This window comes from Scyliorhinus canicula, chromosome 1 (assembly GCF_902713615.1).
Source record: "Scyliorhinus canicula chromosome 1, sScyCan1.1, whole genome shotgun sequence".
In the NCBI taxonomy this organism is placed as follows: domain Eukaryota; kingdom Metazoa; phylum Chordata; class Chondrichthyes; order Carcharhiniformes; family Scyliorhinidae; genus Scyliorhinus; species Scyliorhinus canicula.
The window spans coordinates 294,651,513-294,667,620 of NC_052146.1; the positions used below are offsets into that span (position 1 = coordinate 294,651,513).

The 16,108-nt window shown below is 50.1% G+C and overlaps 1 protein-coding gene across 1 annotated transcript in view; it reads right to left on the minus strand.

Annotated features, from left to right (window-relative positions):
• Positions 1 to 16,108, minus strand: part of kif26ba (kinesin family member 26Ba) — a 383,305-nt gene that overhangs the window by 263,657 nt on the left and 103,540 nt on the right. Inside the window, 1 exon segment of the mRNA XM_038815524.1 lies at positions 10,697 to 11,242. Coding sequence (XP_038671452.1) covers positions 10,697 to 11,242 — 546 coding nt within the window.

Sequence of the window (16,108 nt, forward strand, 5' to 3'; positions counted from 1 at the left end):
TACCCCAGCGGCGGAAGGTGGCCGACTGCGGCTAATACCCCAGCGGCGGAAGGTGGCCGACCGCGGCTAATACCCCAGCGGCGGAAGGTGGCCGACTGCGGCTAATACCCCAGCGGCGGAAGGTGGCCGACCGCGGCTAATACCCCAGCGGCGGAAGGTGGCCGACTGCGGCTAATACCCCAGCGGCGGAAGGTGGCCGACTGCGGCTAATACCCCAGCGGCGGAAGGTGGCCGACTGCGGCTAATACCCCAGCGGCGGAAGGTGGCCGACCGCGGCTAATACCCCAGCGGCGGAAGGTGGCCGACTGCGGCTAATACCCCAGCGGCGGAAGGTGGCCGACCGCGGCTAATACCCCAGCGGCGGAAGGTGGCCGACCGCGGCTAATACCCCAGCGGCTAATTCCCCAGCGGCAGAAGGTGGCTCACCGCGGCTAATACCCCAGCGGCGGAAGGTGGCCCACCGCGGCTAATCCCCCAGCGGCGGAAGGTGGCCGACTGCGGCTAATACCCCAGCGGCGGAAGGTGGCCGACCGCGGCTAATACCCCAGCGGTGGAAGGTAGCCGACCGCGGCTAATACCCCAGCGGCGGAAGGTGGCCGACTGCGGCTAATACCCCAGCGGCGGAAGGTGGCCGACCGCGGCTAATACCCCAGCGGCGGAAGGTGGCCGACTGCGGCTAATTCCCCAGCGGCGGAAGGTGGCCGACCGCGGCTAATACCCCAGCGTCGGAAGGTAGCCCACTGCGGCTAATACCCCAGCGGCGGAAGGTGGCCGACCGCGGCTAATACCCCAGCGGCTAATTCCCCAGCGGCAGAAGGTGGCCGACCGCGGCTAATACCCCAGCGGCTAATACCCCAGCGGCAGAAGGTGGCGCACCGCGGCTAATACCCCAGCGGGGAAGGTGGCCGACCGCGGCTAATACCCCAGCGGGGAAGGTGGCCGACTGCGGCTAATACCCCAGCGGCGGAAGGTGGCCCACCGCGGCAATACCCCAGCGGCGGAAGGTGGCCCATCGCGGCTAATACCCCAGCGGCGGAAGGTGGCCGACTGCGGCTAATACCCCAGCGGCGGAAGGTGGCCGACCGCGGCAATAACCCAGCGGCGGAAGGTGGCCCACAGCGGCTAATTCCCCAGCGGCGGAAGGTGGCCCACCGCGGCTAATTCCCCAGTGGCGGAAGGTGGCCGACTGCGGCTAATACCCCAGCGGCGGAAGGTGGCCGACTGCGGCTAATACCCCAGCGGCGGAAGGTGGCCCATCGCGGCTAATACCCCAGCGGCGGAAGGTGGCCCACAGCGGCTAATTCCCCAGTGGCGGATGGTGGCCGACTGCGGCTAATACCCCAGCGTCGGAAGGTAGCCGACTGCGGCTAATACCCCAGCGGCGGAAGGTGGCCGACCGCGGCTAATACCCCAGCGTCGGAAGGTAGCCCACTGCGGCTAATTCCCCAGCGGCGGATGGTGGCCCACCGCGGCTAATACCCCAGCGGCAGAAGGTTGCCCACCGCGGCTAATTCCCCAGCGGCGGAAGGTGGGGGGCAAACAAAACCCCATCGATATCGGAGGGACTGGAAGATCCTATCACGGGCCAATGACGGGCCACTTCTGCCGGCGGGAAATATACTGCGGGGAAACTGGGAAATCCGGCCCATCCGGCTACTTCAACCTCCCTCCCCTGCCGCATTTGACTCACGCTCCACCCCAAGTGACATGCCATTCTTGATTGGTCATTAAATCAAACAATAAGAAAACACAGAGCGAGGCAATTCAGGCCATCGACTATATTGTTCTTCTTTCCGTGTCCCAGAGTGAATATTTTGAAACTCCCCAGATACGGCCGTGGTATTTTCAAGGCATGGATTACACCGTTTTAAGAAGGCCCTTTGCCAGGTCAACTAGGGGCCTGGCAGTAAAATGCTGCCGGCTCAATGTCGCCCACAACCTGAAAAAGTACTTTTTTAAAAAAAAAGTTTCACCACACATCTGGGCAGTACTGGTTTGAATAGATCTGTCGACCTGGTCTCATGGAGGCTGACGGCTGACTGAGGGGCGAAACGACGGGCTGGCGAGAGCGCCATCTGGAAACGAGCTGGTTAAAGTTGCTCTCTCTCCCACTGTGAAAAGGGAAATGACTTACGACAGCAACAGTTGGGTCAGTCGGCAGCAGGCCACTGAGACAACAGTCTGACTGGAGCCACTGAGAGCTCAAGGCAATGAATGACCTTGGCAGACATCACTTTCAGTGGCCTGGGAACACATGGCTGCAGAATGGGTCTGTTCTCTGGTACAACCTGCTCTACAGCGACCATGGGGGTGCTAGTGAGGTGGGGGTCAGGCCGTCAGAACCCTGAATCCTCACTTCGCCAAACTGCGTATCAGCCTTTAAGCTGCACCCTCTTCCCTCAGAACCCCCCCCCCCCCCCCCCCCTCCCCCACAACCGATAATTTATTGTTCGATTCTGGTGTGAGATTTTTGAGCTGAAATTTTAGAGGAAGGCATCGAACCGGACAATTTTATATTTTTCAACGATGGTGCGCATTCTCCCTTTCTAATTCCCCTCACCCCATTCCCTCCCCCTCCAAGTGGGTCCTCTGCCTGCCAGTCATCCCACCCGGCTCCGTACTGCTGTCATGGGACAGGCCGCTGTGGGCCAGACTAACAAGGGCTCCACTGACACCCCAGTTGGCAGCTGGCGTCAGCTGCTGGGAACAAAAGTGTTTCACTCCCACAACTGGCAGTGGCAGCCCCTCGGCAAAGAGCAAGACACATCCAGCCAGTGTTGCTATCCCTGATGCCCCCTACTGACTCCTGGTAACAAGTACATGTGCACAAGACAGGCGAGGATGGGTCAGTCCTGGCTCACATCTCCCCCCCCCCCCCCCCAGTGACAACACAAACTGAAGCCAAGTCCCAGCCCAGAGAGAAAAGAACAACATTCTGGGAATCGCAGCTTGGTAATATTTGAACAGGAAGTGATAGCATATGTACGAAGCGGCGAGTAATTAGGGACCTGTTGCAAGTGCTGGCTTCTGTTACACCATCTGATCTGATGTCGTTCAGAGCAACACAGAAACAATGGGAGCCCACAGCTTCTGTGTAAATTGGAAAAACCAGCAGGTGGATAAGAAACTGCAAAAAGCAGCAAAATCATTGTAAGAGTTCAGTTCACAGGCCCAATAATGGTGCAGGGTGCACATTCTGCATATATGTACGTACATGTGAATATGTTGGTTGACATGAGTGTGTACCTGTGTGTCTCTGTGAGAAAGTGTGTGGATATGTACGTGTGTGTATACCTATAATGATGTGTGCAAATGCGTTTGTGTATGCGTGCATGTGTGTCTGTCAGAGTGCATAAACCAGCATGTGTTTGTGAGAGTATGCGTGCACAAGTGGGTGGGTGTGAGTTTGTGTGTTGTTTGTGTATGTGTGCGTGCATGTGTGTGGGTATATGTGTGATTGTGTGCATTTCTATGTGTATGTGTTTGTATGTATGTATTTGTACATGTGTACATATATTTGTGTATGTATTTGTGTGCGTGATTGTGCATTTTTGTGTATAGATGTGTGTGTGTATTTGTATGTGTGTGGCGGTATGTGCATATGTATGGGTGTATGTGTGTGTGGGTGTATGTCTATATGTGTGTGTGTAAGTACTTATGTGTGTATTTGTGTGCGTATGTATTTGTATGTGTGGATGTATGTGCGTGTGCATTTATGTGTGTGTATACATGTGTGTGTGTATTTGTGTGTGTGTACATATATAATAATAATCACTTACTGTCACGAGTAGGCTTCAATGAAGTTACTGTGAAAAGCCCCTAGTCACCACATTCCGGCGCCTGTTCGGGGAGGCGGGTACGGGAACTGAACCTGCGCTGCTGGCCTTGTTCTGCATTACAAGCCAGCTATTTAGCCCACTGTACTAAACCAGCCCCGCTAATGTGTGTGTATTTGTGTGTATATATATTTGTGTGTGTATATGTATGTGTGTATATGTATGTGTGTGTATGTATGAGTGTGTATATGCATGTGTGTGTATGTATGTGTGTGTATATGTATGTGTGTATATGTATATGTGTATATGTATGAGTCTGTATTTAAGGATGTTGCTAAATAACCTTAACTTGCTCTGCTGCTGGTACATGAATAAGCCATAGATATTTCTGTTTACGCCACTGTTAACACCATTTTATAGCCAATGAGAGGCTGCAGTGTGTGAGGGGTGAAGTACTTTTCCATTCTGCATGTTGTTTAATGGTTAGCATGATTTAATGCGTGAGTTCTCCCTCTTTTGCCCTGGGCAACATTCTGTTTCGATACACTTGCACTTTCAGACAAGGCCAGCCGTGTGGAGCGAGGATCAGCTGTAGATAGGACTGGAGGGCGGAGAGAAAATGCCTTCTTGAACGAGAGGCACTAATATCTGCTCATAGCAAGCGGTGTCCAGCGTTTGAGAAATGGAAAGCTGCTTAGCACGTGAACAAATAGTGCAACGATTAAAGGAACCATGTGGAAAACATGAATCACCACTGCTACCATAGTGCTAGTGACACCCTGCAAGAAACCAACCAGTCAACCCATCACTTATAGTGGGTGAGCTTTTAAAGGCTTTAGCACAGAATAAAACGAATGGCATATAATTACATAGGATACACTGCGCAGATACAGGCCTTTCGGCCCAACAAGTACATGCTTAAATTTTTTGCATTCCACTTGACCCACCGCCCATCATTGGAACCCCTCCATTCCTTTCTCGTAGAACATAGAACTGTACAGCACAGTACAGGCCCTTCGGCCCACGATGTTGTGCCGAACTAGTCTGAAACTAAGATCAAATCAACCTACTCCCAATCATTCTAGTGTACTCCATATGCCTATCCAATAACCGCTTGAAAGTTCCTAACGTGTCCGACTCCACTGCATAGCTGGGAGTGCGTTCCACGCCCCAACCACTCTCTGAGTAAAGAACCTACCTCTGGCATCCCTCCTATATCTTCCACCATGAACCTTATAGTAATCCCATCTGCAACAGCTACATCCACCCGAGGAAAACGTCGCTGAACGTCCACTCTATCTATCCCTCTCATCATCTTATACACCTCAATTAAGGCATCTCTCATCCTCCTTCGCTCCAAAGAGAAAAGCCCTAGTTCCCTCAACCTTTCCTCATGAGACCTACTCTCCAATCCAGGCAACATCCTGGTAAATCTCCTTTGCACCCTTTCCCATGCTTCCACATCCTTCCTATAATGAGGTGACCAGAACTGCAGACAATACTCCAAATGTGGTCTAACCAAGGTCTTGTACAGTTGCAGCATAACCTCACGGCTCTTAAACTCAAGCCCCCTGTTAATAAACGCTAACACACTTTCTTCACGGCTCTATCCACTTGAGTGGCAACTTTCAGAGATTTTCTCCTTCATACACTTGCCTAGTTTCCCCTTAAATTCATCAACAGGATTACTGCAGTATTGAGTTCCGCATCCCTCTGGGTAAAGAAGTTTCTTCTGAATTCCCAATTGGATTTCTGGGTCACTGTCATATATTGACGACCTCTAGTTATGCTCCGCCCCACGAGAGCGAACATTCTCCCGCCATCCACTCGATCAAAATATTTCCTAATTTTTACAGCCTCTTTCGGTCACCCCCTCGGTCTTTTTGTTTCAGGGGAAGAGGGACCCAGTCTGTCAATCCTTCCCTGATGTGTGGACACATGTATTTCTGGTAAACCTTCTCCGCACCCTCTGCTGTGCCTCCATATCAGCGATGGGCAACCAAGGCAGGTGAGTGGGCCGCACCAGTGACCCCTCTTCCTCTCAGTGGGCCGTAAGATTGAGATTGGTTATTAACACTAATCATGGCCCCATGAATAAGGTTGAATACATTGAATGCGCGCCAAATATTTCAGAATGCGCTACAGAAAATATTTTATCATTTATATATTAATAGAATTGTCAACTTCAAATGGCGAAAACAAAGAAGATATTTGCACCTTGATTGGACGCAGAGGAACACACAGCTCCCATACAAACCCATAAAATCCCTACAGTGCAAATGGAGGCCATTTGGCCCTTCACGTCTGCACTGCCTCTCTGAAAGAGCATTCTACCTGGGCCCACTCCCCCGCCCTATCCCCGTCACCCCACCTAACCTTCACATCTTCGGATGCTAAGGGGCAATTTAGCATGGCCAATCCACCCAACCTTCACGTTTTGGATTGTGGGAGGAAACCGGGGCACCCGGCGAAACCCACGCAGACATGGGGAAGCTCCACACAGGCGCCCAAGGCCAGAATTGAACCCGGGTCCCTGGCGCCATGAGGCAGCAGTGCTAACCACTGTGCCACCGTGCCGCCCAGAGTCAATGTTGTGAGAAATCAGCACGCATCTCACTTCACACGCCCCTTGCTTTACGAGCCTATCACTTCAGTCATATCATAGAATTTTTTTTTAGAATTTACAGTGCAGAAGGAGGCCATTCGGCCCATCGAGTCTGCACCGGCTCTTGGAAAGAGCACCCTACCCAAGGTCAACACCTCCACCCCATCCCCATAACCCAGTAACCCCACCCAACACTAAGGGCAATTTTGAACACTAAGGGCAATTTATCATGGCCAATCCACCTAACCTGCACATCTTTGGACTGTGGGAGGAAACCGGAGCACCCGGAGGAAACCCACGCACACACGGGGAGGATGTGCAGACTCCGCACAGACAGTGACCCAGCCGGGAATCGAACCTGAGACCCTGGAGCTGTGAAGCGATTGTGCTATCCACAGTCGGAAAAAAACTCTGCGGACGGAATGTGGCGGCCATGCGCGTGGGCAATGGTCAACAAAATGTTGCATGGGCTGCACTCAGAACCCCGATGGGGCGCATGTGGCTCCCAGGCCACAGGTTGCCACCACTGCTCTATATCCTTTTTCCAACATGGTGACCAGAACAACACACAATACTGAAGTGTGGTCTAACTACAGGCTTATCAGAGTTAAAATTTTCAATTCTATTCCTCTGGAATAATGCTTTGAACGATTTCTGCATCTTTCATGGGCTGTGGGCATCGCTGGCAAGACCAGTATTTGTTGCCCAACCCTAATCCCTTGAACTGAGGGGCTTGCCTGGCCATTTCGGAGGGGCTGTTATGTGGGTCTGGAGTCACATGTAGGCCAGACCAGGTAAGGACAGCAGATTTCCTTCCCTAACGGACACTAGTGAACCAGATGGGTCTTTGCAACTATTAATGATCGTTGCCATGGTCGCCATTACTGAGGCCAGTTATATTCCAGATTAATTATTTGAATTTAAATTCCACCGGATGCCGTGGTGGGATCTGAACCCACGTCCCCAGAGCATTAGCCTGGGCTTTGGGATTACGAGCCCACTAGCATTACCACTGTGTCACCATCTCCCCAAGGCAGCGAAAAGATCTGCCACCCATGGAGGGGGCGAGGGCGGGTGAGGTGTGCAGGAATGCCGCCGACACTCACCGTCTGTGCCAGGATGCACAGGAAAAGGCTGCACCATCCAGAGAGAGTTACGGAGATCTGGGGAGCGCTGCCTACGAGAGGGGTGCAGGAAGAATGTTAAACAGGGAATTGGATCGATCCCTGAAAAGAATTCATTTGCAGGACAATGGAGAGGTGGCTCTAACCGGATAGCTGTTTCAAAGAGCTAGCATTAGCACAGTGGGCCAAATGGCCTCCTTCTGCAACGCAAGGTTCCATGATTCTAATTAAACGGAGTGAGCATGCCATAATAATAATTCCTTCAAAACATCCCCATCTGCTTTATAGGAACACTGGAACAGTCAGCACTGATACCTTCAGCTCACAGGCGAAGCGCCAAGATTTTTCCAATGTAAAAGGTCAAAGCTGACTCCAATTGCGAAGCAGTCAGGGTCTTGGATAGAGTGCTGCCTTTTTTGTGCTCGCTAAGCTGGTGTGGTGTTTGTTCAGCTCCCCTCTGGAGGTTCAGTACATTGCCACTGGTGGGTCCGTTCTTTGATTATCCTCCCTGTTCTTCCCCGCAAATCCATGTTTGTCAGCCAGGCCCACCTCATAAATAACCACAGAGTGCGACCATCTGGATTACTTTCAAAGATCAGCCAGGTTCGGAGAAAGCTGGAGGGGACCGTCTCCCAGGATTGCTCCTCCTCTAGCATTGTGTACATCGACAAGAGAGGATGCAAGGCATGTATTTTGGAAGAGAAGCCATCCCCCCCCCCCCCCCACCCCCCCGATGGACCTGGGTTCATAGCCCTCAGTACCATTTCCAAACACAAATTTCATCAATCTCTTGTCATGTACGATAGCATAGTGGTTAGCATTGTCGCTTCAGAGCTCCAGGGTCCCAGGTTGGATTCCCGGCTTGGGTCACTGTCTGTGCGGAGTCTGCACGTTCTCCCTGTGTGTGCGTGGGTTTCCTCCGGGTGCTCCGGTTTCCTCCCACAGTCTAAAGATGTGCAGGTTAGGTTGATTGGCCGTGCTAAATTGCCCTTAGTGTCCAGTGGGGTTGCTGGGTTACAGGTATGGGGCGGAGTTGTGGACTTAAATGGAGTGCTTTTTCCAAGGGCCGGTTCAGTTTCGATGGGCCGAATGGCCTCCTTCTGCACTGTAAATTCTATGTTCTATGTAATGTCTCATCCCCACTTCAATGGGACAGAGTTGCAAATTTCCACTAGCCTTTGTGTGACGACGTTGTTCCTGAATGCGGGCTGGACTTTTCATCCTCTAGGCGGGTGGCGGGAGTCAGGAAAATTCCCGGCTCAGCCCGCCCCGCCCCCGGGAGAAGGTGCCAGGAAAGACATGATTTTCATTATGCGGAGAGGTGGCTGCAGTCAGTCAGCTGGTCCGGGATACAGGTGGGAGGTGGCAGCCATAGCGGGTGCTGAGGGCTGAGTTGGGCCTGTTTGAAAGGCCCGCCTGGGTCCTGGGGGCTTCATCATAGTGATAATGGAAAGGCCCTCACACCCCCTCAGGCTCCGCATGCCCCATCCATGCATCGCGTGACCACCACCCATCCTTGTGGCTGCTCATCTCCCCCATGCTAAGGTTTCCAAGGTATGGCCCACTTATCCCTCACTGCCCATTATGCTCCCAGGCCGAGCTATAGCTCTTTCACGGCCATTCACCCACTATACTCTACAAGTAACCAATGAAACGTCTTGTGACAATAAAATGTGTAACAAAAGCTTTTGAAAAAAGTCATTCATTGATAAATTTCCACGTTTAAAAAAAAAAGATTTTACCACAGCTCAATAAATGTGTCGATCACACAGACCCTTTAAATTGTCAATAGCAGAAACTGAAAGCACTTGAAACCTCTTTATCTTGTGTAAATAAACATTGTGCAATTCACTTCAGGGATCTGGTTGTCAGAGTTGTCAAGCAAGCAATGTTTTCCCTGGGGCTCAGGTCTTTTACTGCTCTTATAAATGTCTGGCCTCTCAGCCATGAATAAATAATGATGAGACAATGGGTGTGAGTTAGGATAACAGCAACACAACTTTGGATCTCAAGTGATATGTATGTGTGTGTGTGCATTTGTGTCTGTATTCGTACACATGTATGTATGTGAGAGTGTGTGCGCATCTTTGTGCATGTAAATTATGTGTGCATGTGTTTCTAGGTGTAAGGCACCTGTGTGTATTTATGCATATGTGTGTATGTACATTGTTCTGTGTGTATTTGTTTGTGTGTATTTGTGTTTGTGTGTGTGGCTGTATGCATGTGTATTTGTGTGTCTGCATTTGTATGTCCATGCGTGTATTTGTGTGTGTGTGTTTGTTTGTGTATATTTATGTGTATGTATATTTGTGTGTGTGCGTATGTGTCTTTCTGTATTTGTTTGTATGTGTATTCTTGTGTATTTGTACATGCGTATTTGTGTGTACGTATTTGTATGTGTATATTTGTGTGTATGTGTAGAGCTGGTTTAGCACAGGGCTAAATCGCTGGCTTTGAAAACAGACCAAGGCAGGCCAGCAGTACAGGTTCAATTCCCGTACCAGCCTCCCCGAACAGGTGCCGGAATGTGGCGACTCGGGACTTTTCACAGTAACTTCATTTGAAGCCTACTTGTGACGATAAGCAATTTTCATTTCATTTTCATTTTTGTGTATGTTTGTGTATTTGTATGTGTGTGTATTTTTGTGTGTATTTGCGTGCATGTACGTATTTGTGTGTGTGTATATATGTGTGTGTATTTGTGTGTGTATTTATGTATGTGTGTTTGTGTGTATTTATGTGTGTGTATTTGTACGTGTATTTATCTGTGTGTTGGTGTGTGTATTTGTGTGTGAGTATTTGTGTGTGTGTATTTATGCGTGTGTGTGTATTTGTGTGTGTGTATTTATGTGTGTGTGCATTTATGTGTATTTATGTGTGTGTATTTATGTGTGCGTGTATTTGTGTGTGTGTGTATTTGTGTGTGTATTTGTGTATGTGTGTATTTATGTGTGCGTGTATTTGTGTGTGTGTATTTGTGTCTTTGTATTTATGTGTGTATTTGTGTATGTGTGTATTTATGTGTGTGTACTTGTGTATGTGTGTGTGTGTATGTGTATTTGTGTCTGTGTATTTATATGTGTGTATTTGTGTGTGCGTGTATTTGTGTGTGTGTGTATTTGTGTCTGTGTATTTATATGTGTGTATTTGTGTGCGTATTTGTGCCATGCACATGCCTTATAAACACTTACTGGGTATGGGTAGAGCGTCACGCCATTCGTCCTAGACACAGACCATGTTCCTTCCAGATACTGGTGGGCCTGGATGGCAACCGAGCTCAGGATGTTGCCGTTGCTAGGGCTAGTGGCCATCTGCAGCCCAGCTTTGGTGACTGCATGCCCGGAGGGAGCCCCCTTCTTCTCCGCCCCGCCGACGATGCCCAGCGAGTTGGGCTTACCCGGGTGCTTGTTGGTCAGGAAGCCAGCATAAGTGGTGGTGGTGGCAGCGTAGGCCGCTGGAACGAAGGCCCAGTCCCGGGCCGCCTGCAGGTTGCCAATGTTGCGCGAGCCCACCAGCGAGGGGATGTTGGAGAGGGGCGGAGGGGAGCCTGGCAATGGGTCGTACTGCTCCAAGGTGGCCGCTTGCTCCAGTGTCTGCACCATCTGGATAGCTTCCTGCTTCAGTTGGTTGAGGTGGGTGGCACAGATATCGCATCTGTTGTCACGTTCATTCCAGGCTTTGCGGGTAGTGTTGGGCACCTGCAGTTTGTCGTGGATCAGAGCAGAGAAAGCCGGGTCCTGTGAACAAAAAAAGAGGAGACGTTACATGAAGGGAGGGAGCAAGTTCCAATCAACCTTCACCAGGCAAACAGACATAATCTTCACAATTCAACAACCATCAAAGAACCAGTATTTCAATAACCACAACTCTTCAGAGCCAATGAAATAACCGAGTGAAGTCTCATCACTGTACTACCACGCCAGACAATTTAAACTCCTGCAAACAGCAATGTTCACAACTGGGTTTTTCAGTTTTGCGAATTCGGACAATCCAAGTAAAGGCATCAGCCTTGAATCTGTCCAATGGTTGTCCACTTCTTTCTTTGAGGCAAGTAAACCTGTCATTCTAATGTGATCTGATTTGTGCGTTCGTTATCCAGCGAGTTATTCAGATCTGGAATACACTCTCTTAAAGGGTTCTTGAAGAAAATTCAACAGTAAGTTTCAAAGGGGAACAGGGTGATTTGCCGAGCTATGAGGAAAGAGAAGGAGAGTGCGACTCTTCCATCGAGCTGACACGGGCCCCATGGTCGAATAGCTCTCCTTGGTGCTTTACGATTCTTTGATTCTGTCCATAACTCCAATCTGATACTAAGGGCAGAATTGAATGTCCTTCCCCAAGGCAAGTCTGGGGGGTGGGGTTTTAATCAGATCTGCACATCTGACCAACTATACCTTCCTGCAACCTACCTCCTTCTTCCTCACTCATAACCAATCTCCGTGTCATCCACAAACTTACTTATCATTCCACCCCCCCACCCCCTCCACATTCTCATCTATATTGGGTTTTTTTTGTTTGGTTTTTTAAAATAAATTTAGAGTGCCCAGTTATTTTTTTCCAATTAAGGGGCAATTTAGTGTGGCCAATCCACCTAACCTGCACATCTTTGGGTTGTGGGGGCGAAACCCACGCAGACACGGGGAGAATGTGCAAACTCCACACGGACAGTGACCCAGGGCCGGGATTCGAACCCAGGTCCTCAGTGCCATAGACAGCAATGCTAACCACTGTGCCACCATGCTGCCCCTCATCTATATTGTTTATATATATATCATGAACAATAAGTGCCCAGCACTGGTCCCTGTGGTACACCGCTGGACACAGGCCTCCCGTCGCACAAACAGCCCTCTACCTCCATCCTCTGTCTCCTACCACTTGGCTAGTTTTGAATCCAACTTGACAGGTTACCCTGGATCCCATGTGCTTTTACCTTCTTTATCGGTCTCCCATGAGAGACCTTGTCAAAGGCTTCGCTGAAGTCCACATAAACTACATCAACTGCACTACCCTCATCTACACACCCAATCACCTCCTCGAAAAGTTCAATCAAATTTCCGAGGCGTGACCTCCCTCTGACAAAACCACGGTGATAATCCCTGATCAAACCTTGCCCCTCCAAGTGGAAATTAATTCTCGCCTACATTATTTTCTCCAATAGTTTCCCTACCACTGACGTGAGGTTCTCTGGCCTGCAATTCCCTGGTTTCTCCCAACCACCTTCCTTGAAAAGTGGATCTGCATTAGCTGCCCTCCATTCCTCAGGCACCTCCCCTATGGTCTGAGAGGAATCAAACTTACTCGCCAGCGGGTGAGATGCCCACCGCCTCCGTTAAAATACCACCTCAACTTTAGTTCCTGGGCCGGGGGGGGGGGGGGGTTGGTGAACCCAGTCTGAGCTCTAAACCGTCCGAAGAAGCCACAGGTTGCATCGAAACAGACGTTCCATTCAGCAGTTCAAGAAGAAGTCCGACCACCGCCCTCTCAGAGTGATTAGGGGAATGGGAATCAAATGTCGGCCTTGCTATCGGCGCCCACGTACTGAAGAGGTATCAAATTAAAATGAAGACAGAATGGCGATCTGGCTGTAAAGCGTCTCTGTAATTATTGCCTGCAGGTCAGGAACTCTGAGAGACTGTCGCTGTGAGGGCCTTAGAAATCCAGGCAATTAAGGGTTTCTGCAAATGAGGCCAAGCTGCTCATTTGGAATACAAATGGTCCGGCTATCAATGTAAATTGCTGCTACTTTATGGTGGCTGGGCCTCTAACTCTTTCACAGTCCCAACCACCTGGAATCTATTTACTGGAAGGGGAAGACTAAAGGGACTCATAATCCTGACCTCTGTTCTCTGCAGTGAGGCCTGAAAACGCCGAACCCCTCCCGCACGAAGGACTGCCGATGCTCCCGCGTTAGCCTGGAGTCACCTGGAGTAAAAGGCTTTACTCCAGGCCACTGCATTCAGGAGAATTGTGGTTAATAAAAAAAAAAATTTCCTTAAACACCTTTAATAGATTTTAAAACAAAAGTAGAGGGGGAAAGGGCAGTGGCGTGAACAGGATAATGAAGATTCGATTCACCTCTGGATCGGAGTAGGATTGTGGCGCATCTTCAGGATGGCCACATCAGTCGGTCAATGGCGGGAGTGCATGGGTCGGGTAGTTGGAGGTTATGTGATGAAGCCTCCAAGCATCTGTCCAGTTCTCACCCACATATCATCTCTGATCCAATGATAAGCGTTCATCTTTACTTTTTGCTGTTGGGGATTTCTGTTCCTCAGCCATTCTGTCAAAACTCAGTTGCCACCCGTGTCCGAACCCACACCAAGTCCCATTTCCCCTACCGACTGTGCTCTCTGACCAACACTGGCCTTGATCTTAAAATTCACATCCTTCATTTGCAAATCCCCCCATGGCCTCGTCCCTCCCCGCCTTGGCGACCCCTCCCTGAAACTCCACAACTACCCCTCCATCCCTGAACAGTGCCAATTCCTGCCTCTTGAGCATTCCCGATTTAATCACTATGCTATTGGCAGCCATGTCTTCAGATGACTAGGCCCTGAAGCCCTCCAATTCTCTCCCTGCACTTGTCCAAGTCTCTCTCCTCCTCTGGGACATTCCTTTTCTTTTTTAATTTTTCCAATTACGGGGCAATTTAGCGTGGCCAACCCGCCTACCCTTAACATCTTTGGGTTGTGGGGGTGAGACCCACGTAGACACGGGAAGAATGTGCAAACTCCACACGGACAGTGCCCCGGGGCTGGGATCGAACCCGGATCCTCGGCGCCGTGAGGCACCAGTGCAAACCACTACGCCACCGTGTCGCCCGTTCTGGGACATTACGAGTATCTCTTTGTGTGGCTCCCTGTCAAATCCGACTCCATAACCCTCTTGTCTTTGATTCATTTTATGGGGTTAAAGGTGCTCTTTCAAGGCAAGCTGTTGTTGTGTTCACGAGCTATGACCCGAACTGGAGAGTTTCTAGGAAATATGTTCGCTCAGTTCCTGGTAAGAGGATTAAGATCAGTGACAATCCCAAGGTGCACAACTCACTGATTGCTTATCGTTTCCTCACTATTACATTGCAAACTAGAACACATCAGTGTTCTAGACTCTCCGGGGGGCAATCCCGTCAATCCCAAAATCCTGCTCAATCCATTGGGTTTCTGGGATACAAAATAAATGCAAGAAAATGCACAGCACCTTCCCACCCTTCATAGAACATAGAACATTACATGTTTCCCCTTTTTTCCAAGTCACTAACCACACACACATATGTGCACGCATAGCACACGCGTAGCACACGCACGCTCTCACACGTACATACACTTGAAATAACTGCATATGTCCTTTTCTTTTTGAGTAAACTTTGACCTTCTAAACCTCTTCTCAGCTCCCGAGGAATTCCACAACGATGAGTGCAAACCCAAGGGCCCTTTGGCTAAAATATGGGTAGCCATTTTGTTTGCTTATCCCCAGTTATTTTGCCCTCTGTGGTGAATGTATTCAGCTGAATATGAACTGTCTGTATAGTACTGTGACCTATGACCAGGAAATGATAATACGATCTACTTCCAGGTATTGTACTGGAACACCGTTGGGCTCCGCCCTCCCCGGGATGATATATAGACCGGCCACCTGTGGGAGGCACTCATTTATACAGCAGACACTGGCAGGCAAGTTCCTGGATAAGAAAGTCTTATGTTCACTCGTTCTCAGTCTCGCAGTGAATTGATGGTATATCACCCTCCCCTGCCAGAATTTCTTGCTGGGACATGGTTTCCTGAGGACTGGCAATATAATATAAGAGACAATTTTGAATTAGTGGTACTGGGCAATTAGGGCTAACAATTGGGTTGTGGGGGTCAGAGAGCAGAACAGTTGAGTCCAATCTGGTCTTCGCCTGATGTCCTCGTGTTGTACTTCAGGCGGTTAGCAATGCTGCCTCACGGTGCCGATGACCCAGGTTCGATCCTGACCCTGGAACACTGTGTGGATTTTACACATTCGCCCCGTGTCTGCGTGGGCCTCACCCCACAACCCAGACATGTGCAGGGTAGGCGGATTGGCCACGCTAAATTGCCCCTTTGTGCGGCACGGTAGCACAGTGGTTAGCACTGTTGCTTCACAGCACCAGTGTCCCAGGTTCGATTCCCCGCTGGGTCGCTGTCTGTGCGGAGTCTGTAAATTCTCCCCGTGTCTGCGTGGATTTCCTCCGGGTGCTCCGGTTTCCTCCCACAAGTCCCGAAAGACTGGTTAGGTAATTTGGACATTCTGAATTCTCCCTCTGTGTACCCGGACAGGTGCCGGAATGTGGCAACTGGGGGATTTTCACAGAAACTTCATTGCAGTGTTAATGTAAGCCTACTCGTGACAATAAAGGTGGGGGGGGGAGATTGAAAGGGTTTTCTGGACAACACCCAGGAGATGGACCATGGTGAATGTATGCCCTTCCTAACCACAGGAGGTACTGAGCACAATTTTATCCTGCATCAGACACGGGGCCTTCCCCATCTCTGCGGTTCATCTCCTTCTTCAGCCATCAGGTCTTGTGCACACAAACCCCCTCCTTCTGTAGACAACCCGTTGTCCTGGTATGACCCTGCTTA